General features: G+C 36.7%; 1 protein-coding gene across 7 annotated transcripts in view; it reads left to right on the top strand.

The window, feature by feature from the left end:
* Dop1a (DOP1 leucine zipper like protein A) overlaps positions 1 to 27,273 on the top strand; it is a 105,751-nt gene that overhangs the window by 27,711 nt on the left and 50,767 nt on the right. For 5 of the 7 annotated variants that reach the window (XM_060384661.1, XM_060384666.1, XM_060384663.1 and 2 more), the window contains 9 exons: positions 2,840 to 3,030; positions 4,692 to 4,873; positions 8,995 to 9,165; positions 11,777 to 11,970; positions 13,145 to 13,239; positions 21,635 to 21,734; positions 22,732 to 22,841; positions 23,855 to 23,963; positions 25,696 to 25,816. In XM_060384661.1, the coding sequence (XP_060240644.1) occupies positions 2,893 to 3,030; positions 4,692 to 4,873; positions 8,995 to 9,165; positions 11,777 to 11,970; positions 13,145 to 13,239; positions 21,635 to 21,734; positions 22,732 to 22,841; positions 23,855 to 23,963; positions 25,696 to 25,816 (1,220 nt within the window). In that variant the 5' untranslated portion in view covers positions 2,840 to 2,892. The remainder of the gene's footprint in view (positions 1 to 2,839; positions 3,031 to 4,691; positions 4,874 to 8,994; positions 9,166 to 11,776; positions 11,971 to 13,144; positions 13,240 to 21,634; positions 21,735 to 22,731; positions 22,842 to 23,854; positions 23,964 to 25,695; positions 25,817 to 27,273) is intronic. The other 2 variants (XM_060384665.1, XM_060384662.1) reach the window with 1 other exon arrangement.

The raw sequence follows: 27,273 nt of genomic DNA, 5'->3' as shown, positions 1-27,273 counted from the left end.
CAGTGAGATGTCTTCCTCACTTGTTTCTCCACTTAATTTTTGAGACAGGCTTTCTCATTGAACCTGGAGCTATAATGGCTAGCCAAAAACCCACAGGATCTGCCTGTGACCACCTTTATACAGCACTGGAGTCATAGGCACATTCCACCATGACCAGTTTTTACCTAAACCTCAGGTTTGTTAATTGCATAGCAAGAACTTTATTTCTAAGCCATCTCCCCAGCCCCTAGAATTTTTTTTTTGTTCTTAACATAATTCAATGTTACAGAGAGGCAAACATATGTTAATTACAAGTGCCACAAATTTAGCTGGTCATTCGTTAGTTTTTTGTTTTGTTTTGTTTGTTTCTCATTTCCCCACCCCACCCCACCCCCTCTAGACAGGGTTTCTCTGTGTAGCCCTGGCTGTTCTGGACTCACTTTGTAGACTAAGCTGGCCTTGAACTCACAGAGATCTGCCTGCCTCTGACTCCCTGTGCCTGGCTGATTAGCTTTTTTCTGACACAAAAATTTTCTGAAGAACACATCAATTGAGGTATTATTGTTTAAAAATTATATTATTCCTCTATGTATCGATAAGTGACACCTATTTTCATGAGTAGGGATTGCTCCTAAATTGCTTCTCAGGTTAACTTTTTACATACACTGAGCACTGATCGTGTATCTTCAATGAATGTGTTCTGCCTTAAGGTGGAAATCTTGCTAAGGAAAGAAATTGTCTCTATCAGCAAAACTTATGCATGTGCTTTATTTACTCCACTGACTGCTAATACAGCACATTATTAGATTTACTTATTCGAATTTATTATAGTATATGCATATGCCTTTAAAGAGCTGATGCTTTCTCATTCTGTTCACTTAAAAACAAAACTTGAAATGTTTTAATTATGTTCATTCAATGAATATCCTCATCATTTTTAGAGGTTTTATTGTCCAAAGTTATGGCTTTGTTTTCATGTGTCCTGGTTTTTATTTTTTCATCTAAAACACATTGTTTTGCATATGCTTATGGTGTTGGTTTTTTTTTGTTGTTGTTGTTTTGTTAATATTAGAGGAAACATACCTGTAATGTCAGCTGCTTGGGAAAAATGAGGCAGGAGGGTCACAAGTCTGAGGCCAGTCTGAGCAGCATAGCAAGGGCCTGTCTCAGTGTAAAATTTAGAAGGGCTGAGGATCCATCTCAGTGTTAGAATGTTACAGGGAAGGCTTTAGGCTCTGTCCGTACTGAGAGGGGAGAAACCGTAGATTGTCAACAAAACATCTTGCATAGCATTTCGCTAATGTCTGCCTTTAACTAGTAAACTACCTTGGTATGAATCTCAGTGAGTCTCATTATTACAGTTTTGTATTGTGCATCTGCATATTTTCTTTGTAAATATGTCTGCTTACATATTTTGTCTCTTTTAAGACTTGTTTTCTTTTAGTGAAAGGAAATTTTTTATACACCAGTTCAAGTACTTGGTCAGATATATTGAAAATAGATGTTCCCCTACTCTTTTAGTTCTCTTTTCACTTTCCTGATGGTATGTCTTGCAGCACAAAGTTTTAAATATTAATACAGTGGATTTCTTTTTCCCTTTGGTTGCTTTTTTATATTATTTCTTAAAAGACTGTTTTATCTCTAGGACCTGAAAATTTACTCCTATATTCTTCTCTAAGAACTTCATAATTCTGCATGGCACATTTAGACCTGTGATTTTTTTAAGTAAATTTTTGTACAAGTTTGAAAAAGGAGTCAACTTCAGTTTTATAAGTGTATCTGTATCTTGAAAAGAAAATTATTGAAAAAAATATTTTTACTCCATCAAATTGTCTTAGGAGCCCCTAAGGCCTATTAGACTTTCTTAGAGGCCCAGAATTCAGCTGGTATGGAATGATGCAGACAGAAGTTAAGGCAAAAATGTAAAAGTGGAAGAGACCTCACACTCACCTCAGTTAAGTCTTACTATTTACTGTGATGTAACAACCTCTGAGCTCAGTGGTGTGGGGGAGAACTTTGTTGCACATCTGAGTGAATTTGGGTAGTACAGATTTGGAAATTTCTTGTAGAGTGACATCAGAGTGTCAGTTCAGTCTGCATTGAGATCCAGACTTAGCTGATGATAGAGGATCTTTTTAAAATGACTCACTTTCATGGCTGTGACACAAAGCCTCAGTTCTTCAGTATAGGTTCAACTCCAGAAAGCTTCTTGAGGTGTCTTCCTCACATGGTAGCTGGCTTGTACCAGAAATAAGTTATCTAAGAGTCTTAAGCTAAAGTGCCTTTGTTACCTATTGGCTCCTGCCATTATCTCATCTGCCTTATTGTTATCACTAAGTTCGTGTCTAAACCAAAGGACTGGAGGACGAGTCATACTTGAGAAAGGAAGATCACGGAATTTGTGGCTGTATTGAAACTGTCATATATTCTTGTCCATTATACCCAAAGTCAGCTTCAATTCCAAACAGCTGATGGTCCTTCATTCTAGATGATCACTATTAATTAATACATTGGATCTTTAAAGTAGACATTTTTCACTCTCTTTCTCTGTATATCCTTGAGGTGTTCGTTTTAACTATAATTTTTATAAATTTTGATATCAAAATAGAAAAGGATGTATATCTGAAATGTTTCTTCCACAAATGTGGCAGAAATAACATGAAGTAATCAGAACTTTTCTTTTTATATGCCTAAATAAATTTAAATGCCAGTTTTCACTTTGACTGCTAATATCATCCTGTACCCTAGCTGGCTGGAATTTGGAGTGCTTCTGTTAAAGAAACTGTAAAATTAATGAGATTCTATGAACCCACTTTCATACTTTACTTTGTAACCTTGCTTTCTCTAAAATCTCTTGTAGGGAATGACTTTGCATAACTTTGGAACTGGTCTCTAGTGGGACACAGTGGGAGGATGAACACAGAAGAGCTGGAGTTATTGAGTGACTCCAAATACAGAAACTATGTAGCTGCAATTGACAAAGCACTAAAGAATTTTGAATACTCCAGTGAGTGGGCAGATTTAATATCAGCACTTGGAAAACTCAACAAGGTATGCTTTTCTTATCCATTTAGTAAAAGGAGTAAAAATCAGAAATCGGTTTATACCTGTTTACACAAGATTTAGCTAAATGTAACCAAACCTCAGCTTTCATAAATGGCATTTTACCTCATGAGTTCATGCCTATGTAGTTAGAACACTTTAGTCGTTCTCTCAAAGAAATGATACTACTTAAAAGATAAAATTAGTAGTAGCACAGGACAGAGAACAACCATGTATATTACTGTGAGTTTAAGTTTTTGTAACTGATGTCAATTCAGGAACTGGAGTTCCTGGCCCCAAAATGAAAAATAATGACTGCAGCATCCTTTCCTAATGGTGTAAATGCAGCAACAATAAACATTTTATAACTAGATAAGCTTACTTACAAATCAGTACTTTTCACAAAGACAGTTTTAAATATAGTCCCTAGGCCTTAGAACTTGACTTGAAATGAGCCTAGGTCTGGGTTTTAGCCAAGTTCCTGTAGAAAGGTTACCGATCAATTCTTGGCTTCCTGTTTTGACCCAATTTTGTTTTAATTTCAGTCACACTTTTCTTCCTTCACACAGTTCTTGTATGATTGTTGTTCTTAGCGATTGGGGATGCTTCTAAATATTGAAAAGGCTGAGTGACAAATAATACTTTTACAATAACTTTTAAATTCAAATAGCTTCACATGCAGTTATTAGAAAAAAAATCTTAACATATATGGCCAGGATAATAGATTGCAAGATCAGAGCATCATCATAGTATAAGAAAGAAAAGCTTTCATTTCCACTAACGGTTTACCTTGAAATGGAATAATAATAACAAGCCTCTGGTTGCACATTTACTCCCAACATCTACCAAGTGAGCTTTGAAAACTTCATCTCTTTATAACATCTTGTAATTGCTCCATAGTATGGCTCTGCTTTCAGGAACTTAGGTTCTTTGTCTTGCTGAAAGATTGCTAAAAGTCCCATTTTTCAGGCATCTTAGAAACTATATTCAAAAGAAATTCTTTGAATTATGGACATAGTTACACTAATTAAAACCATAATTAGCTTTTATACATTAATTAGTATTTATGAAAACACTTTACTATATCCAAATAACAAAAAGTAATGTACTAAGATTACAGATGAAACGAATATAAAACATGTTGGGACAAAGCCAAGGATATTTATAAGTGTGTATGTGTGTGTGCACTCAGACACACACACAGAGATAGACATGAATATACATATATATATTATATACTTTTGTTTATGTAGTCAAAACATATTTCAGTATAAATTTAATGACTGGCAACTCTAGTGCTGACTTTTCTACTATATTTTCTTTGACTGTCAGTCTCTATATATAACCCCCCTAACCAGAGGAGCAATCATGATTTTTTGTCTCATGACAGATAGTAAAGATTTTAAAAATCTGTGCCTTTATTTTCTACTCATTTTGTACAAACTATTCATTCATTAAAAGTCTATTTTTGTTGCCATATAATGAGTGTATTTCTTAACAATGTAATACTTTTAGTTTCTTCTATTTTAATTATATATTAAATATATAATTATATATTATATATAAGTATATACTGATGAAGTTTCAAATTTTTTCTGTGGTATTTTTATAAGAAAACAGTAATAGAATGAGGCATTTTTCTCAGTTGCACTAAAATTATTTTCTTCAAGGTTTTACAAAATAATGCCAAGTACCAGGTGGTACCCAAAAAACTGACCATAGGCAAACGCCTAGCTCAATGTCTTCATCCAGCATTGCCGGGTGGAGTGCATCGGAAGGCACTTGAAACATACGAAATCATCTTCAAAATCATCGGACCTAAGCGACTTGCCAAAGATCTTTTTTTATATAGGTAAGAGTAATTTTATTACTCCTGTACAATATAAATACGTATTTCTAGGTAGGTATGGTGGTACATGCTTTTAGTTCCAACACCTGGGAGGGTAGAGGCAGAGAGATCTCTTATGTGTTCAAAGCCAACCTTGCCTACATAGCAAGTTTTCAACCAACCAAGGCTGCATAATAAGACCTTGTCTCCAAATATATATTTGTATATATGTCTGAACTATTTAACCTTTATAAAGTAAAATTAAATATTTGAAAATTGTTTCTTTCTATATGTGTTAAATATTTGAATTAAATAATTTAGAAAAAAGAGAAACATTTTTAAGTTGTGTTTTATTCTTAAATGTCATTTGTAAAGTTGTCTTTAAAAATTGTTGACAATAATTAGGCATTCTAATTTTTTTTGTTTGTTTTTTGTCTTTCAAGACAGGGTTTCTCTGTGTATAGTTTTAGCTGTCTTGAGCTCACTCTGCAGACCAGGCTGGCTTCAAACTCACAGCGATCCACTTGCCTCTGCTTCCCTAGTGCTAGGATTAAAAGCATGCAGCTCCACTGCCCAGCTGGCATTCCACCTTTTTAAGGTTGGCAGCTACTCCTCAGAAAATAAAATACCTTGGTTTTCAGTAGCTTTAACATCGTTAACCATTCTTTGACCATCTTTCCCTTTGACTTCTATGAAATAGCATTTTCTTTAATCTTTTTCATTGTCTTTTACCACCCTTTCCTCTTCCACCCTAACTCAATATCTGCCATGTTTTAGGGCTCCCTTGGTTCTGAGCCTTCTTATGGTCTCGTTGAATAAGCATATCCACTAGTTAACTTCTTTAGCTTACCATGTGTATATAAAGTGTATAATGTGAAGACATATGGTACATACACTAATGAAGCAGACTCACATATCCCTCATCTCACTGTTCTCTGGACCTTTCTTGCTGACTTGTGTCTTTTGAGTTGCATCTCCCTATTTCCTAGCACGCCTGATAACCATGGTTTGTTTATTCTGACTCCAAATTGATGCCTCAAGTATTGGCCCTAGCTTTAGACTCCTAGCTTAGTCATCCCATATACGTGTTGTGGTTAATTTGTGGGGGTGGGGAGAGGCTTTTTTATTCACCCACTCTAGCTCCCAAAGAAAAGACTTATTAAATTTTTTAAAGGATTTATTTATTTTATGTGTATGAGTGTTCTATCTGTATTTACACTTGCCAGAAGAGGGAATCAGTTCACATTCTAGATGGTTATGAGCCACCATGTGGTCGCCGAGAATTGAACTCATGACCTTTGGAAGAGCAGACAGTGCTCTTAACTGCTAAGCCATCTCTCCAGCCATGACTTATTAGATTTATTAATAATCTTTAGGCTCAATAACTGGGCAGATATTCTTTAATACTAATCCTCTAAGCTAGTCTGGCTACTTCCCAGCCACACACCCCAAAATACTTGCCATACATTCTCTCTGGGCTGTTTTTGGTCCATCAGGTCAATTCCTCATGGCAACATCCTCTCTCTATCCCTTCTTCCTTTCTTGTCTTCCACCTCCTGGTCTCTGCCTGAGATCCCAAGCCCAAGAATGGAAATTCCACATACGTCTCGTCTGCCCAGCCATAGGCTGTCCAGCTTTTTTATTAACCAATCAGAGATAATTGGGGAACTAAGTTTGCACAACAGTGATCAGAGTACATGGCAATGTTCTCATCTAGATTGCAACCAGATCTCAGGGCCCAGAACTCAGCATTTGTATACATAGAGCATCAGACCAACCCCAACATCTATGTATATCTTTAAAATCACTACACTCTACCTATTTAAAATAAATCTACCCTTTCCATAAACTCTTTGTACATTGTACTAAAGATCCGTAAAAGGTGCCACCATCAGTCCCTTTACACAAGCATGAAATGTGAGTTGTATATCTTGTTGCACATCTGCATATATTCTACTTCCTGTGAAGTCTCCTTGGAAGTTCTATCTCACAATGGTTAAGAGTGGAGGCATGAAATGAATTGTATGGTCATGGACCTTTTTTCTTTTCCTTTGTGCCCTCATCTACAAAATGGAAATGATACTACAAGTCTCAGAGGGTTGTTAATGTATAGAAAGCACTTATTACAGCGGGCCCAGAAATCTATGTATTGCTCCCTGATGTGTTTCTGTGCACCGGTCTACCTCACTGGCAGCTGCCAGTCCAAGTGCGCATCAGCTTTATTTCTGGGCTTTGTCACTGCTCTAATTGCTGGTGTAGACTGTTATTAGCTTCTCATACTCCTCTTCATAGTATTAGAGTGGCTGTTTTAAAATACATTAAACAAATGATGTCACATACAGCTTCTAATAAGATTTCATGTACTGGGCTGAAAAAAATCTCTAAGATTATCCAACTCACAATATGGATCATCTGTATGATTCCCAATTGTGTGAGGATTCTTCTCCAGTAGCAAGCAAACAAGCTCTTCAGAGGACTTCAGCTGGGCATCCTCTAGTCCAGCCATAGGTTCTTACACTGTCTTTCTACAGATACCATCAAATCTCACACGTCAGCAACCCAGTAAGACTGTTTCTTATTCTCACACCACAAACAAGTCCAGGTCTTCTGAACTGTAACCAACAATCTACAAGTTGTGGTCTATACAACTCCCTCTTTAGGTTCAATTAATTTGTTAAAGTATCTCATAGAATTTAGAGAAACATATTCATTGGCTATCATAAAATATATTTTAAGGGCCACAGATATACAAATGAAGGTCCTCATTCAGAGCTGGGTTACACAGCTTCCCAGAATGTGGATGAGTTGGTTTTTTTGGTTTGTTTTGTTTTGTTTTGTTTTTTGTTTTGTTTTTTTTTTTAATCTTCCCACAAAGCTTTACATATTCATTATCCAGAAACTCTGAACCCCCTGTCTTTTGAGGGTTTTATGGATCCTTCATTGGGTAGATAAACCTAAAGCAGGAACAACCATATAAAAACATTATTAGACAAAAAAAAAAGTGTGCTCTAGTGCTAAACAGTAACATACTGAGCAGGGAAGCCAGCACAGTCTGCCTTCCTTCGTTGTAGTACCTCTGTGCACATGACTTCCTAACAGGTTTGGGTAGGATCCTCTTTGAAATGACAATCTTCTGATCTACTGTCAATCAAAGTAGATGAAAGACTTCCTCTAGCCTAACCCAAGTCAAAATGGCAGGGAAAATTAATTTCCATGATCTACCTCTGGAAAGAGAAAGTCCAGATTTTGTGATCTGGCTTTGGGATAAAAAAGAAAAACTAATTTCTGACTCCTAATATATCATAGCAAAACAAGATTGTCCTTCATCTTCATTACATTTGACCAGGATGGAAGGCCAAGTGCTGTGGTGTTTTGTTTGTTTGTTTGTTTGTTTGTTCGTTTTGTGTGTGTGTGTGTGTGTGTATGTATGTTTTGTATGAACTTCAGGCCAGTTTCTCCCTCTTAGGATAAGGTGATGAAAACATGGCATTCTCTGCTAAGTAATTATACAGATGAGCTAGGAAGAATTTACATAGGAATTATCTAGAAGGGAAACCTGAAGAGAGAACATGGCCAGTGGTTGATGGCTGGAGGAAATTTGATTTGATTGGATTGGATTGGATTTGTTTTGTTTTGTTTTACACATGATCTCTCTCAATAGCCCTGACTGTCATGGAACTCACTATGTAGACCAAGCTACTTTTGAACTCACAGAGATCCACTTCTCTTTGCCTCCTTAGTTCTGAGATTAAAAGCATGCTCCACCACACACGAGTCATGGAAGAGACATTTTTATAGTAGAGGCAGACATTGCTTCTAGATATGTACCTTTTAGCTAGAAAATAACAGATGCCATATTTTAAAAGGATAGTTATGGAGGGAAAGATGCAGCCTTCTGGAAAAGATGAGAATTCTTGTTTGGTATTATAGAATATAAGGACTTTGTAAAACAACTAGTGAGTTTCAGGACTCATGTGTATGAAACTCAGGTGAGAGAACTGGTTTGGTTTAACAGATGTAGAAGTCATTAATAGATACTATTTAATCATCTGCTGTAACCTGTTTCATCAAAAATAGAGAATGTGATTATATAACTGCCTATAAATTAATGTTGGTGCTGTTTTACATCTTTCATTTCTTAACAGTTCTGGGTTGTTTCCTCTTCTTGCCAATGCTGCTATGTCTGTGAAACCAACACTGCTCAGTTTGTATGAGATCTATTACCTGCCTTTGGGGAAGACTCTGAAACCTGGTCTCCAGGGATTGCTGACTGGAATTCTTCCTGGCTTAGAAGAAGGATCAGAGTATTATGAGAGGTAAATGTATTTGGTCCACAAGGGTACTGCAAATAATGAATTAGTCAGCAACTATCCTTAAATGTGTTTTAACATCGCACAATTAATTATTCTAGATACATCAACATAACACATTAAGATTTCAGTAGCTCACGCCTTTAATCCCAGCACTCGGGGAGGCAGAGGCAGAGATAGGCAGATCCTTGTGAGTTTTAATCCAGCCTGGTCTACAGAGTCCAGGACAGCTAAGGCTACACAGAGAAATCCTGTCTCAAAGAGAATAGAAAAAGAAAAACACAGCAGTGGCATGGGACTGGAGAAATGGCTCAGCAGCTAAGGGCTCTGGCAACTTAAAGAAAACCCGCCTCGGAATCCTAGCACTCAGGTGGCAGCTCACGACTATGTATAACTCCAGTTTCATGGAGTCTGATGCTCTCTTCTGGCCTGCTTGGGTACCAGGCATTCATTTAGTATGCTGCATACATGCAGACAAAGCATTCACTACACACATTAAGAATTAAGAAAAAAAGTATTGGAGCTAGAGAGATGGCTCAGAAGTTAAGAGCACATGCTGCTCTTTCAGAGGACCTGGGTTCAAATCCCAGCACCAATTTGGAGGGTCACGGCCATCTGAAACTCCAATTCCAGGAGATATGGCATCCTTTTCTGGCTTCCACAGGCTCTAGATGGGCATGTGGTACCCAGATATACATGCAAACAAAACAGGCCTACATATAAAATTTCAGTAGCAATAAAAACTGTTATAAAGTATCTTTTAAGAGCTTAAGAACACTTTTTAATGTTTTCTAATTGTGTTCTGTTTCTTCATCTGTAAATGAAGCATAATACCTGTCTTTGTGTTACTGTAATGATGAAGCCAATGCAGTGCTTTGCACATGTAAGTCACTCAAAAATTATGACCCATAATTTAAAATAATGATACAACAAATAGACTAACGGGTAATGAAGAGTGTGAAGTGGGTCCCTGTGCCAACCATGTTTAAACTATTGATGGCAGAAAATAGCCTGGTGATACTTGATACTTAAAGAAAAGGATCTGTTCTGTTTTGGAGCCTATTGTCTTTTTAAGAGCTAATAGCTACAGACAATGTCTGATGCCCTTATGTTGTTACCAGAAATAGAATAAAAAGGGAAAAAAGAAGCTTTGAGAGACAGTCTGCTCCTCCAGAGGTCCTGAGTTCAATTGTCAAAAGCCATATGGTGGCTCACAACCATCTACACTGGCATCTGATGCCCTCTTCTGGCATGCAGGTGTACATGCAGATAGAACACTCACATTAAGTAAATTCATAAAATCTTTTATAAAAGGGGGGGTGGGAGAAAGAAACAGATTGAATTTTGGTAGCAAGAATGGGGAATGTAAGTTTAACTTGTATAGACGTAATGGTAATGGTTTAAATGTAAATAATTTAATCAAGTGCACAGACTAATTAATATGTTCCAACTATTTCCACAGTAAGAATCTAATCCTGAAAATACTGGATTATCCTTACAGGCTATGTAGAAAAAAATGTAGTCAAAACCAAATATCATAATTTGCTTTTTAAGAATTTTCTTTATTGCCTTTATTGTTATCATTGTCTTTGTATACTTGATGTATATGGAGGTGTGAGGATACTTTTGTGCAGTTAATTCTCTCCTACCTTTATGTGGGTTCCAGGGATGGAAGTCTGCTCTACAGGCTTCCATGACAAGTGTCTTTACCCCTGAGCCACTTCTTTGGCCCATATTATTTGCTTTTATTAATTTACCTATTTGTTTATAATTTCAGAAGTATATTATAAAGGTAGTTCATTAAGTTTAAAATAAGTTTTAAATTATTAAGGGAAGTACAGAATCAGTACCATTTAATTCTACTAGCTCTAATTAAAATTTAAAATAGAAATTAAGTAATTCTTTCTGGCTGTAGTCTCCTATGAATTATGTTTGCTTAAGTATTCCATATACATACTCTTCTAGAGTTTATAAATGTGTTATTTCAATGTATACATCGAGGCCTTGAGGCCAAATATTAATATTACTATGAAATCACCAACTGGAGTCATGGCTTTACTATACTATTCTAAACTGTACTATACTGCACTGTACTGTAATAGACTCGTATATATTGAATTGTTTACTTTGACCAAAACAAGAATCAATCCCTGATGTCCTTAGCTTGATTTTTGTCATAGGTCCAATTCATTTACATTATTGTGAACTATATGTTGTGTTTGCAGATAGTGGCATTTGGAAATGTTCTAAGGTTTTGTATAAAGTCAGCATAGGTATGTGAAGATTGATTAAATACATTGTATATATGTTGCTTTATTGCTTTTTGTAACTTAACAACCCAGTAAGGTAGGCAGGTGCAGCAGTGCTGTTCTCTCCATTGTATAGGTGGAGACGACGTGATGAAAGGATTAGATTTATCCAGCTAATACACAGCAGAAGCAGGACTTGTATCTCGTCCTGTGACTATGAAGTATGTTCTTCCAAGCTAGCTCACTTGTTTCCAGAGTGAAGCTCATGACAGCTCTGGATGCTGTCATTTTATTTTGGAAGAGAATAATGGTTGATTTCTCTGACACTGAATGTTTCCTTTCTTTCACGCTTCTGTTGTGTGCCCCAGAACAAACACATTGCTGGAAAAGGTTGCTGCTGCTGTAGAGCAGTCGGCGTTCTATAGTGCCCTATGGGGCAGCCTGCTCACCAGTCCCGCTGTGCGCTTACCCGGAATCACATATGTTCTGGCCCATCTGAACAGGAAGCTTTCAATGGAAGATCAGCTGTATATAATTGGCAGTGACATTGAGCTCATGGTAGGTTGTCATGTTACAAGTGTTTCTCTACAGCCAGGCATTCCAGATTATTCTGAGAATCATGCCATGGGCAACATTTTGTTTTCATGGAGCTTTCCATTTTTCATTAAAACTAACAGCCAAAATACTGAATAATTATTGACATTTTAAAAGATTAATTTTGTTCATGAAAAAGACATTATTATTTAGTCCTGTTTCCTTTCATTCAAGCAAATCCATGATTTTAATTATTCCTGTCTTGCTTACTAATAGACTGCTGTTATCATAGCTACATTTATTATTATATTTCAAAGTGGACCTTCTTTTCAGTCTTGCTTTTCTTTAAAAAGAAAGATATAATTTACACAAAGTAATTTGGCTGAATCCTGAAAAGAAGAATAGCACACTGACTGTGTTCTTAAATGTGTCTGAATTTCAAGATTGGTAACAGAAGGAAGTTTTTATAAGAGACTGTAGCCTTAAAACAGGCAAGGAATTTCTTTTTAAAGGTTCTTAAATGGTTTTTTTTATCAATCTTGTTTTTATATAAATATAAAGCTGATATTTAACATAGAGCTTTTGTTAAATCAGTATTACTTGTACTTACTAAAATTGGGCCATCTCACGTGTATGAATTTTTACATATAAATAAAGTCTCCTAACTACTATAAGGAAGAATAAGAAAATCATATCACCCACAAATTCACTAGACCCCTGCAGCTACTCCTTTACTGTTTCAGATCCTTGAAAATGTTGGTCTGTTTCTGATTTTAGTTCACTCCAGCCAGATTGTTAATGTAAGTTGAATCATACTGCTCATGGCCTGTGGGTGTGGTTTATTCACAATATATAACACAATTAAGTTTAGTCCATGCTTCTATGTGTGTCTTGCTTTATGTTGCTCCATGTTCTTTTGTTGACAGTACCACAGTGATTATTATTCTTTCATCGGTCAATGGACACTTGACTTGCACCCTACTTAGTGCAAGTGTGAGAAAAGCTACTCTGCAGCACTTGCACAAACATGCTGTGTAGATATGATGGGGCACAGGGTAAAAATCTCACTGTTACCGACATTAACGTTTGTGTATTGTGGTACTCTGTAAGTAGAACAGTTATATTTTCTCTGTCTTATAAAAATGAAATGTTACCATGGCAAACATTTTCCAGCATGCTAAAGGCTTTCTTATTTCAGGTAGAAGCAGTAAGTACATCAGTGCAGGATTCGAGTGTTCTTGTACAGAGAAGCACACTGGACCTCATTCTCTTCTGTTTTCCATTCCATATGAGTCAGGTAAAACTTAATGCTAATGCTATCAACACACAATCTTTGAAAGTCATAGATCTGTGATGTGTAGTCGTTTTAAAGGTACTGTATTAGAATATTTTCTTTATAAATACATAGAAAACAAATTCCTTTTTAATGAAGTAGAAATTGTGAGTACTTTAAAGAAAAATACTAAACTATTTGATAAGAATATAGTAATTGAAGCAGATTACTTTATACATTTCAAAAAATTTCTAAACTTTTAAAAAGCAGAGGTACTCATTGCTAACTCTAAATAAACAGAGTCTTTGAGACCCAAGCCTTCAACTCAGGTCTGATGGTACCTTATCTTGCTTGGGTGACTCCAGCATACATGCCTGAACTTTAGGAGACTTAGCCATTGTTTGAGAACCAAATATTTAGTGCCTGGGCCACTTGCTACATACTTCACCACAGATACAAGCAACTGACTTGACAAATCACAAATGAAGTGTTACATTACTGGGACTTCATCTCCTTAATTTAAAAGAAATTATGTACATTTTTTTAAAATACTAAACTTTAAACTTTGATTTTAAAAAGTGAGACTTAAACACTACAACATGTCCATTCAGAATGGTGAGACTAAATACCTAACACAAGTAGTAAGATGCAAAGACTTTCTGCTTTGAAAATTAAATTTATGCTGGGCAGTGCTGGCACACCCCTTTAATCCCAGCACTCAAGAGGCAGAGACAGGTGGATCTCTGTGAGTTCCAGGACATCCTGGTCAACAAAGAGTTCCAAGATAGCCAGGGCTACATAAGGTCCTATCTCAAACAATTAAAATGTCTTTTTAAAATGGAATCAGCAGGAAGAACTTTGGTATTTTCATATGGGTGCTATTTGAGAGCTCAGCAACTTCTGATTATAACTGGTTAAGGTTTTTGCTTTTTTTTTTTTAAACTATGTTACTCAGGTTTTTTTTATTATTTCATTTACTTTGAATAAATAACAATTGAAGACTTTTATAGTTCATTGAATATGTTGTCACTGGTTGAGACATAAACTAATTCTAGCTTCTGTTTTGAGACCCCCCTCAAGGCCTTTTTTCTGCCCTTTGGACTTTCACATTTTCCTTATTGGGAAAATTCAGTGTAGACTAAGCTGGCTAAAGCTGTAATTTAGGAGTGGCCAAATGAACCATAAAATGAGGGATTTTTTGTTTGTTTCTTTGTTGTTTTTTTTTTTTTTAACTTTGTTAAAGTCTTATAAAAAAGAAGACAAAGAGTAAGTCAAAGAATGTATTCAGGAACCTAAACCTGCACTGCATGGCACTTCAGAAAAGCATTCATTAGTGACTTTTGATCTTGACCTTTTTTCTTTTGAAACATTCCATGTTAATAATCCCTCCAATGAAAGGCTCCTCCACAGCATCTAGGAATTAAATCTTAAGCTTATATTAATAAGAACTTAATTTGTAGTCTCACTAGATCAGTAATTAAAACTAAACCATCCCTGTCCTTTCCTACTGTCTGTTCTTTCTATTCCTGCTACCCAGAGTTCTCCCAGACCTCCTAGCTATGTTTCAGGAAGCAGTAGTGTGCTAAGTAGTCTCTCGGTGTTCACCTCTCTCTGCTCCTATTACAGTATTTGTCCCCATTACTGTGCCATATTTTCAGGCTCTCTCCAAGGCTGGCATAGTCATCTTTGTTCCCCATTTGACCTTTTTCATGTCTTGCATGTAATATATTCTTAGCAAGTACTGATTTTAATTATCACTTAACAGAGCCTTCATTACCTACCTCAAAAATAGGATTGCTGTTATGCTGTGGATGGACTGGTAGACCTCTTTAACTTACTTCAGATAAAGCTGACCTGAATATCTACTGCTAAGTGTTAGTTGAGATTATAGAGATCTTTTACATATTACAAAATGTGTGGTGATGTTAGTGATATTTAAGAGTGGCTTCTTAGCCATACATTTGGTGGTGGTGGCACATGCCTGTAGTTCCAGCATTGAGGAAGCTAAGCCAGAAGGATGGTGAATTCAGTAGTGAGACCTTGTGGCCAAACAGGGAAGAGAAAAAAAAAAGTTGTTTCTTAGCTGGGGAGTAGCTCAGTGATAGATGCATCAGCCCCCAGGTTCAATCTGTAGCATCAAAAAAACGTGAATTTTTATTTTAGTAATTGACAAAATTCGTGAGCTTTTTTTTCCATAATGTTTTCAAATATATGTAGAGAGAAGAGAGGAAAACATTTTAGAATATATTACTAACTCATGTATTACTTCACATACTTATTTTCTGCAGTGAGAATACTTTCTTAACTCTTAATATAACTCATTAACTATGGTTACCGTGGTGAAGTAGATTTCTGAAACATTCCTCCTGAAATTGAAGTTTTATATCCTTTATCATTTCTTCTATTCTTTTGTACTTGAGTTTTCTCCTCAGATAAGATGGGGAGACATTGGTGCTTCCAAGATTTGGAGGCAGCGCCTCTAATCTGCATGTCTGCTTGTGAGGAGATAGCATAGGAGTTTCAAACCTTTGGTTGCAGGATGCTAATTGCATGCTTTAAAAATACTGAGAATCTAAACATTTTCCTGAGTAAGTTAGTGCTATTCCTTATTTATCATAATTTTGAAAATATCCTACTGATTTATCTCAAAATAATTGAGTTATCTTACCTTTGTAAAAGTATGTTACAGCTCAAAAAAGAAGTTAATGAGAAGCAGAGTTTCATACTTTTTTATCAGTCTTTTTACTAACTGGCCTAAAATTACAAAAATGAAAACTCATACCTGCTACTTTTTGGTTGCTATATATGAAAAAAAAAAAAGAAAGAAAATAGAAAAGAAAAAAAGAAAAACCCTCACCCTGTTGCATTGATATGTGGTTGGAAAAATCAAGGAATCATTAATATTTTGTTAGTAGTACAACTCTTCTTTGATACTATACCAAAGTTAGATCTACAGCCTAACAGTTAATTGCAATATATAAACATAAATCAACTTTTAGTTTGCTATTTTGTCATAGTTTGCTAGTCTAGCTGATACTTTTACTCGTCTGTGAATTTGCAACAAGTTTGGTTATTTAGAAAATGCTGGTGTACTCAGTGGAGCAGATTTTCCATATATAGATCTACCTTACCATATAATTAAACAATCAGACTTATATGTGTAACTTTTTCTCATCTGTTACCCGACATTAAACACCTGGGGGGGGTATTTTAGACTACTCTTTCACCGAGATTTGAATCACCGTAATAGGAAAGGGACAGCAGCAGAAGGCGCCCAATCCATGGCAGTGGAAGCTTGCTGCAGCAACTGCATTTCAAGTCCAGCTCCCGCTCACACACCTCCACCAGCTGAACTCTTACTTTCTGAAGCCCCTCAGTGTAGAACAAGAGTCTGGAGGGATGAGCCTGAGCTAAGCCACAGCCTTTTAAAAACAGCCTTTGCATTTGTTTATTTATTGTTTTGTGTCTGTCTGTGTATCCATAGCACTTACATGGAGATCAAGGACAATTTGTAGGATTCAGTTCCTTTTTTTTTTCTATAGTTATGTAGATTCTGAAAAATGAGCTCAGGTTTCAGGGTTGGTGGCAAGCACCTTTACCTATTGAGCCATCTTACGAGCCCCAAACTGTAACACTTTTGAGGACTGAACCCTCCAGATTTAGTCTTAGTTGCCCATTGTTCTTTGGGGCCCAATCTGTGCAGTCCTCCCTGCACTGTTCCCAACCCCAGGATCTAATCCAGATTGCATATCCTGTGTATCAACCCAGTCTGGTCAGCTGCCTGATATCAACCCACTCATGCAACATCGGCCTCTAGTCCTTACCCTAGGTGCTCATCCTATGCCAGATCCAGTCTGCCTTAACCCAGTACTCACATTGAACCCAGTCTGCCTGCAGCATCTTCAACCCTCAGGCTGTTCATAAGTGGCACAGCCTGTTTAACATCCCAGTGACCCCTCACAACTGGTCAAAATGCAAAGAACAACTGATCATGGGTGTCTGGCCCTAACTGATATAGATATAACACAACCCTACACCGAAGGCTCACAGGACATCATGAAAGAGGGGTAGAAAGACTGTGAGAGCTTGGAGATCAGAAAATCTGCTTCAAGATTGTATCTTGTACATATAAGATACTCTAGCCATGAAATGTCAACATGCCTGTCTAAATAAGACCTGAACAGTAACAACTCCAGCTGACACACCTACATGGATGGTGGCAATCTCACAATCCGCCACTAAATGAAGAGCTACAGGCAATTAATGACTGCTGAGAGAGGGAGAATCAGTTTTTCCCAGGAAGAGGCCCCAGTTGGTTTCCCAGTATTGAGTGGTCAGCCCTAAAAACATAACATACTTGCAACACTAAGTAGACTCAAAAGGTTGTACTTATATGTTTATTCTTTTATAACAGCTAAAGATAAAGAAGCTGTGAGTTGGAGAAGGGGGGACATAAGGTTTAACATGGGAGGACTTGGAGGAAGGGGGAAATGATGTAAATAAAGTTCATATATATGAAGCTTTAAAAAATTAGGTACTGAAAAGAGTTTTGCTCAATTTCTGGAAGCAATATAACTTCAAGATACAAAGTCTTTCACAATGTAATTTTTTTGGAGTTGCCAATATTGTTATTTATAGCAATATTGTTTCTGTTTGACAGTATTACTTTGTTTGAGGGATGACTACTAAATTTCAAAATCTAAAAGATCATATTTTATATTAGGTATAACCCATTATAAAGAAAAAACATACTTTGGCAAAATGATACTGTTAAAAGCCATTCAATTCTAAATACTGAGACAACCATCCTACATATGTAGCAAAAGCACATTACATATGCTTATAATTTTAGTATGCAATTTTACAGAATAGTAAAAGTCATGAACTGAAATGTGTACCTTGAGTGACAAGGTCAAGTTTCAATAACATTCTTTTTAAAAGAACTGTGAAACAGACTAGTTTTCCTTCCTTTTTTCCCCACTTTTCTTTTATGTACTGGAATCCAGGGTCTCCTGCAAGCTCATCTATCACAGAGCTATACCATCAGCTTATTTTCTTTTTTTTTTTTTTTTTTTTTGGTGGTGGTTTTACTTTCCTCCAAGAATATGGCAGCAAAAATGCAAAGATTTACGTACAATGGGAACCTCTACTCGGCTGCTTTTCATATGGATATTCCAGTTGTTTAACTTGCTTCTCTCATGTTGAGGAAGTGCCAGCACAGCAAAAGAAAAAGTAAATACACTTAAATATTGTTATAGCAGTTTCTTTATTTGTTATATCACTGGTTTTCACCCTGTGGCCTCCTGGAGTGGTACCTAGGGATCATACTTGACATATTTTCTAGCTTACTGACAGTATCTATAAAGAAGAGGCATAATTTGTTACCTGTGGACAACTTGTCCTGTAACACCTCAGATATTGCTAATTCTGGGGATGATTCCCTATCCATGTCAGGAAGACTGCATAGAGAAACGTCACTGTCATAAGGAAAGGTCAGCTCTGCATCCAGATGAGGTACTACCCAAACATTTTATTTTCACTGTACTTTGGTGCCTTAAGAAGCCTGGATCATTTTTGTTGTTGCTTTTCATTTTTTATTAGTTCTTAGAGGATTTCATAAAATGTATTTTGATCATATTCATGCCCTCAGAGGCTTCCCAGATCTACACCCCTTCCTAACCCACCCAACTTTGTGTCTTTTTTTTTTTTTTTTTTTAGCCCGTTCAGTCCAGTTTGTACTGCACATACACTCCTGAATGTATGGCCTTGCACTGAAGCAGGATTGACCTACTAAGCCACATCCTTAAAGAAAACCGACTCTCCTCCCCCAGGAACTCAGTTGCCATCAGCTCCAGCATGGAGAGGGGTGGTGGGCACAGAGTTGTAGCCTTAGTTCTAGAGCTACTGGCAATTGATGGCCATCAGGTCCTTTCTCATAGAATAGTTTTATTTGGTCAGTTTCCAAGATCTGACTTTAAGATTCCAGGATTCTATATTTAATTGATTATTTAGTGATGCTCTCTTAAATTTTGGTGTGTGTGTGTGTGTGTATGCTTCAGTTGTACACATGGTGATCAGAAGACAACTTTCTAAAAATTTTTTATTAATTACACTTTATTTACTTTGTATCCCCCCTGTAGTTCCCTCCCTCCTCCCCTTCCAATCCCTCCCTTCTTCCTCCTCCTCCATGCATGCCCCTCCCCATGTCCACTGGTAGGAGAGGTCTTCTTTTCCTTCCTTCTGATCCTAGTCTGTTAGGTCTTATCAGGAGGGGCTGCATTGTCTACCTCTGTGGCCTGGTAAGGCTGCTCCCCCCTCAGAGAGAAGTGATCAAAGAGCAGGCCAATCAGTTCATGTCAGAGACAGTCCCTGTTCCCATTACTATGGAACCCACTTGGGCACTGAACTGTCATGGACTACATCTGTGCAGGGGTTCTGGGTTATCTCCATGCATGCTACTTGGTTGGAGTATCAGTCTCAGGGAAGACCCCTGTGCTCAGATTTTTTGGTTCTGTTGCTCTCCTTGTGGGGCTTCTGTTCTCTCCAGATCTTACTATTTCCCACTTCTTTCATAAGATTCCCTGCACTCTGCCCAAAGGTTGCCCATAAATCTCAGCATCTGCACTGATAGTCTGCAGGGCAGAGCATTTCAGAGGCCCTCTGTGGCAGGCTCCTAACTTGTTTCCTGTTTTCTCCTACTCTTGATGTCCATCCTCTTTGCCTTTCAGGATGGGGATTGAGCATTTTAGCAAGAGCCTTCCCTCTTGATTAGTTTCTTTAGGTGTACAGGTTTTAGTAGGTTTATCCTATATTATATGTCTATATGAGTGAGTATATACCGTGTGTGTCTTTCTGTTTCTGGGATAGCTCACTCAGGATGATCTTTTCCAGATCCCACCATTTACCTGCAATTTTCATGATTTCCTTGTTTTTTTATTGCTGAGTAGTATTCCATTGTGTAGATGTACCATACTTTCTGTATCCGTTTCTCAGTTGAGGGGCATCTTGGTTGTTTCCAGCTTTTGGCTATTACAAATAAAGCTGCTACAAACATGGTTAAGCAAATATCCTTATTGTGTACTTGAGTCTCTCTTGGATATATGGCTAGAAGTGTATAGCTGTATCTTGAGGAAGCACTATTCCTAATTGTCTGAGAAAGTGCCAGATTGATTTCCAGAGTGTTAGTACAATTTTACATTCCCACCAGCAGTGGAGGAGGTTTCCCCTTTCTCCATAACCTCTCCAGCATGTGCTGTCACTTGAATTTTTGATCTTAGCCATTCTGATGGGTATAAAGTGAAATCTCAGGGTCATTTTGATTTGCATTTCCCTTATGACTAATGACGCTGAGCATTTCTTTAAGTGTTTCTCTGCCATTCGATATTCCTCTATCAAGAATTCTCTGTTTAGTTCTGTTTCCCATTTTTTAATTGGATTACTTAATTTGTTGCTTTTTAACTTCTGTAGTTCTTTATATATATTGGATATTAGCCCTCTGTCAGATAGAGGGTTGGTGAAGATCCGTTCCCAATCTAGAAGACAACTTTTAGGAGTCAGTTTCTTTCCTTTCACTTCAGAATCCTAGGCTTGAATTAGGTCATCAGGTTTACCTGACAAGAGCTTTAGCTCGTTGAGCCCCCAGTAATATTCTTACTGTTAACAACGAATTTATTAGCTACTTTCCATCTTTTATTTTAACTTTACATCTTTTGATTGACATGGGATCTTCAGTCATTTTCAAACATCAAATTAAAGAGGAAAAAAATCTGGAGGAAAAAAATTAAAGTTATTGGTTAGAACAAAAGGACTATTTGGATTTTATTTGTGTTACCTATGTTTGAAACACAAGTAGATTTTTTTTAAGAGAAAGAAAGAACTGAATCGATGCTAACAGCTTCTTCAAGACTTTAAAGTTTGTTGACATTGCTGAACAACTAATAGCATGTGACTTTCTACTATTTGTCCTCTTTATCATCCGTGTTTGTTTCAGATTTTACTGTTGATGGAGAGGTAAGAAGAACTTTAAACGTGATGTTAAAGTGAGTTATAGTTTCAGCTATAAAACTAAATCGGTAGTTGGGAATAGCAGCACGTATTTACAACTTGGGAGACAGAGGCAAACAGAAAGAACAGAAGATCCAAGTGAAAGTTCAGTGCCATCCTTTGCTGCACAGGGTGGTTGGGGCCAGACTTCAAAGCTCTGTGAGACTGTCCAAAAGAAACTAAGGGTCGTGCTACCTTTCTTCCTGTTTCCCAGAATGTAAATTAGAAGCAATAGCTCCTGAATATGAAAGTTTAGATGAAGCAATGTTATATAAAAATGCCGGCCACACGCTAATGTTCTGAGCAGACTTCAAGACATTCTTTTATTAAAAAGAGTGAAAAACTTTTATTAAGTGTAACTACATTACTTTTTCAGGCCACTCGACCGGATATGATCAGGATCTTGTCAGCAGCCCTTCATGTAGTTCTAAGGAGGGATATGTCCCTGAACCGAAGACTTTATGCATGGCTTCTTGGTAAGTAATTAACGAATATGCTTATAATTGACAAAAAGAAAAAAAACTGAAAGGAGATTTGCCACGTATAAGTATCTCAAATTATATGAAGAAACTAAACATTTATGTGTAAATGAACAATAAAAACTGCTGAAAAGATGGTTCTGTGCTTAAGAGCATTTGCTGCTCTTGTAAAGGTTTGGTTGCCACCATGTACATCAGGTGGTTCAGCACCATCTGTAACTTCAGCTCCAGGGTATCCAGTGCCCTCTTCTGGCCTCCAAGAGCACATACACTCATCTAGTTTATGCTATCTCTCTCCCTCTCTCTAATAATAATAATGACAACAACAACCAACCCAGGTGGAGGAACTATTTATGATGAAATTTCTGAGCAAATTTCAGAAGCCTCCTAACTGAATGGGCTATTTTAATCCATAAAGTCATGTTCAGTTTAACAAAATATTTTCCTGTTATAAATTGCTATGATTATACTTAGTGTATTAAAAAGAATAAGTTAATAGAATAATGACAAAATTTCCAAAACTTGAAAGTCACTAAGGAATCATGAGTAGTAAGTTCCACTGTCTGTAGGTGACACCAGTGTGAGACACTGTGTGCGCGTACGCCATAGAGCATTACGTGCATGTCATCTTCAGCCTTTGTATGAGTGGTTTGACTGTCCTCGTGACCTCTTACTAGAGAGAAGAAAACACTTAATAACTTACCTTAGATATTATAAATCCTTAGGGTTTTGTTTGTTTGTTTTGTTTTTTGTTTTTTTTTTTTTCTGTAAGATTTGGGGTAAGATAAGATCATAATTCTGGAAGGATCTATTAGACTCGCCTATTGAATTGGTTTCCATTTATTAAACTATCTAAAATGGTCTCTCTTGCTGGCACTGAATGGGCTACTAATTGGGTAAGTGTTTAGTGCTGTTTTTGAGATATTTTAGCATTTAGTGAACAACAGTTCTAAGACTTCTGTTTTAATTACTCTTGTGATTTATTCCCGTGGAGGTTTTGATAACAACGGTGCTATCATAGGACCCAGGAGCACAAGACACAGTAATCCTGAAGAACATGCCACTTACTATTTTACAACCTTTTCAAAAGAATTGTTAGTCCAGGTAATGGCTATTTCCATTTTTCTTTGCTTACCTCCTTTGCCTAAGACAAACTCCTACCTTAATTGAACTCATAATTAAAGAAGTCAAGACAAGACTCAAAAACTTCCAAAGAATGACTGTAACATGCATATAGCTACAATAAAATTGTAATCATGGCTGGACTCCCACAGGAGGACAGTTTTTTGCCTTTCTGCCCTGTGAAAGTTGGATTTTTTCAGAAAATGACCAGAACCCAAATTTCCTCTGAAACCTCAGGTGGATAAGGCTTTTGCAAGCTAGATATGGTAAGACTGCAACTCACATAGAAACATTAAAATTACCCATTTATTTAAGATGCATCAAAATATTCCAATAAATGCTTGCTCACGCATTTTTCTTTTACTTATTTGATTTTGAAACATGATCTTGCTGTGTAGCATAGTTGACCTTGAACTCATGACCTGCCTGCTTCAGCTTTTGAAGTGCTGAGATTATGGGTGTAGACCACCATGCCCAGCTTGAAGCATTTTTAAATGAGGGAAATTGTATGTTGAAATTTAAATCACTAAGAAGATAATTGCATATTATATCCCTTTGTGATAAGATGGCATAGTTGAAATTCATGCCCCAAAACATCTGTATTTAGAGAGCCAACACTCAAATTCTCAATATACTTTTCTTCACTCTCTTCTTTTTCCAGTGAAAGTTCATGATCTAATTTGATGATATGCACTTGTAGTCCTAGCACTAAGAGGAAGCAAGCAGGAGGATGGTGGGTTTGTTGTCAACCGAGTCTTTATAGTGAGGCCCTGTCTCAAAAATAAATAGCAGATTAATAATAATTAAGCACTTTGCTTTCTCCATATGGATAATTCTGACATCTTCCTTCATGGCACAGGAAGAAGACATCAGTCAGGATAGCACAGGGGATGTGAATCTGCATTTTAGATGGATATAGTTGAAAATAGTTTTTGTATTAAAAACATTACCAGTTTCTAAATCACTAGTATGTTTTGTTTTGTTTTTTCCTAAAGGCCATGGTGGGAATCTTACAAGTGAATGGATTTGGAGAAGAAAGCACTCTCATGCAGGATCTAAAACCTTTTCGGATTTTGATTAGTTTATTGGACAAACCTGAGCTAGGTAACATATGCTGCTGTCCAAAGTATAAAGTGATATGCCTTTTGTATTGTTTTATGATACAAGTAAGAGGAAGACATTAGGAAAACTACTGTATTTTGAAATGGCTTGTAAATACAGATTCTCAATAGTTTCTTAACCGAAGTTACAGGTGTTCAGTGGGCCTTTGTGTTAGCACACAACCTATGCTTTATGCTGTGTTAGGCAACAAAGTCATTTTTAAAATATGTCAGGTCCTTTTTAATTATTCACTGAAATGGAAACATTTTTGATCTGTCATAACTAACTTACAGTTCATAGAATTTGAGGGGTAGAATAGAAATATGAGTTATATCTTTCCTTCACAGTCTTGTTGCTGTTACTTTCTGAAGTTTCTTTCATTGTGTGTTTTTTATATATCAGATCTAGAAAATTAACTGTAGTACTTAATATAAAATTTTAAAAAGCAGTAATCTATTTTTAAAACAATTTATTTTTATTTCATGTGAATTGGTATTTCACCTGCATGTATGTCTGTGTGAGGGTGTGAGTTACAGTTTATTTTATTTTATATTTTTATTCATTATTTATTACAATTTAGCTCTTCCCTCATCTCCTCCCAGTCCTACCCATACTCCCACTTCTCCCCCTTAATGCTCTTCCCTAGTCCACTGATGGGGAGGTCCTCCTTTTCTATCTGATGCTAGTTTATCAGGTCTCATCAGGACTGGCTGCATCATCTTCCTCTGTGGACTGGCAAGGCTGCACCCCCCAGGGGGAGGTGATCAAAGATCCATTCATTGAGTTCTTGTCAGAGACAGCTCCTGCTCCTCTTTCTAGGGAACCCACTAGGAAAATGAGCAGCTTATAGGCTTGATCTGAGCAGGAGGTCTAACTCCTCTACATTTATGGTCCTTGGTTGGAGCATTAGTCTCTGCAGGCCCCTGTGAGCCCAGGTTTTTTGGGTCTGTAGGTCTTGAGCTACTCTGTGGGTGCTGGGAATTTAACCCAGGTCTTCTGTAAGAGCATCCAGTGCTATTAACCACTGAGCCATCTCTCCAGCCCCAGCAATGATCTATTATAAAATCTGTAAGATTTCTGTTTATATTCAGATATTTTGGCACAAACACTTTAATTCACCAACTCTTCAAAGTGAAATTTTAAAATATGAGAGTAGCAAGCTGTGTGCAGGACTTCAACAGGGTCATTTTTTGAGGTATTCTGTAATAGTGAGGAAGCTGAGAGGATTTTATTTTTTTAAAGGATCGCAGTAACTGTGAAGCAGATAAATTTATCCTTCAGGGAGTTATTTAATAACAGCACAGATGTGGCAACATCTCCTGGACAGTCATTCTAAGAGCTGCACTGTGTACCTTACGGAAGATTCTCCCTGTCTTTAGACTGTCCTTTGAGTCTGGTGGTGTTCTCCTCATTTGGGATGAGGAAACTAAGACTCAAAAATTAAAGAGCCCTTTCCAAGGTAACAGAGACTTAACCAAACCAATTTTCCTGATGTTTACACTTCTGGTTAATGTAACCCTCTCCTTTAAATAGGCATTTATCCCATTATTTACTATTAGACCACATTTCAAAATATAGTTTAATTTAGCTTCTGGCAGGAGGGCGAGCCTCTTTTTTAAAGTACTTCTCCCTCCCTCCCCCCAAAAACATGCTTTAATTGGATCATTCTTCAGGACATCATGATTTGCCAGTACTGAATTGTTGCTGCCTATAATTTGTTGTATATTAATTTTAGGACCTGTAATTCTAGAAGATGTTCTGATTGAAGTGTTTAGAACATTGTATTCTCAATGCAAAGCAGAACTGGATCTTCAGATGGAACCACCTTTCAGCAAGGACCATGCTCAGTTAAGCAGGTAGATTACTAAACATTAAGTATGCTATAAAGAAGGCCTTGTTTATTAGTGCTTATGAAATAGACTCTAGTATGTTAATTCATACAGTGTGATTATTAAAATGGCTAGGGATTTTACTCTAAAGTTATATTATGATAAATAAAATTATCACTTTTATAGTATGAACTATCATAATTGTTCTCATGTTTCAAACAGGTGTTTAAACAAGATAATAATCACTACTTGATTACTTAATTGGTTATTAATCATACCAATTTGGGAAATTAATGTTGAATAGTTGGGCTGATAAGATGGCTTAGTGGGTTAAGAAAGGTGCTTGTCGCCCCCGTGGCACGCCTGGGTTGGCTACCCAGAGGCTATTTAAGCTGTGGGCTGGCTTTCCCCGGGGTCCGAGGATTGTTCAATGTTCCTGAATAAACTGCATTGAAAAAAAAAAAAAAAAAGAAAGGTGCTTGTCTCCAAGCCTGACTCTTTTGAGTTCCATCCCTTAGACTCATATGGTAGAAGGAGCAAACCAATTACTGAAATTTTTCTTTTTATTTCCACGTGCTCATCATGTCATGCCCATGTACACACACAGAATAAATGAGCAAATGAGCAAATATAAAAAAGTAAAAACTGTTGACAGTTAATGTGAAGATAATAGCCCCAGAAAATTTAATTTATAAATTCACCAGAGACTGACAACGTGTCAGATAATGAGAGTTAGACTTGAAGACAAAGTTTTTTTCATATCTTCTGTGTTAAGTAGATCACTTCTATTCTAATATTACCTGCTACTGTAATAGAACAAAGGTTCCAAGACTACAGTTGTTTTGGTTTTGTTTTACTAACTCTGCCTTTCATTATTGATTCTTTGGTGGTAATTGGGTAATACCTTTATCTTTCCTAAAACATACTTGTTTGTGTTTAAAAAACATACACATGATTTCTGATGATACAATATCTATTTTGTTAGAAAAGTTGATATTGATAAATATATTGCTTTATTTGATTCTGTACTCTGAGAATCTGTATTATCCTACAGAATATATTAGTCCTTTTTGTTACCCCCTGATAGCTGTACTGACAGTGTCTACTATAAGATAATCATTTTAGTTGTAGAAAGGATAGGAGAAAAGTATGTAAGAAATCAGCTAACAGTTTGAAATAATGTCATTTCTTCCTGAGAAGTTCTGTGACAAGTGTAGTTTATACTAATTATGCTTTATGTTTTCTTCTTTCATATTATTGCTAAGAAGGGACCCAGAGAGTCTACCACTGAACTGTATACCCAGCATCTAATTGGTTTTCAAGCTAAGTTTTATCATTTGACTAGTCAAAAACTCGTCAGAATTTACCCTTGTAAAGAAAATCCTGACTGGTATAGAACAGTCGAAAAGATTCCATAGCCAGAAGGCTATTGCAAACCGATCACAACTCAGTTTATATGTGCCAACAACAAAAGATCTTGGTGC

This window comes from Meriones unguiculatus, chromosome 6 (genome assembly GCF_030254825.1).
Source record: "Meriones unguiculatus strain TT.TT164.6M chromosome 6, Bangor_MerUng_6.1, whole genome shotgun sequence".
Taxonomy (NCBI): Eukaryota; Metazoa; Chordata; class Mammalia; order Rodentia; family Muridae; genus Meriones; species Meriones unguiculatus.
Note: the sequence above shows the minus strand (reverse complement) of the source record. Positions and strands in the feature narration are given on the sequence as shown.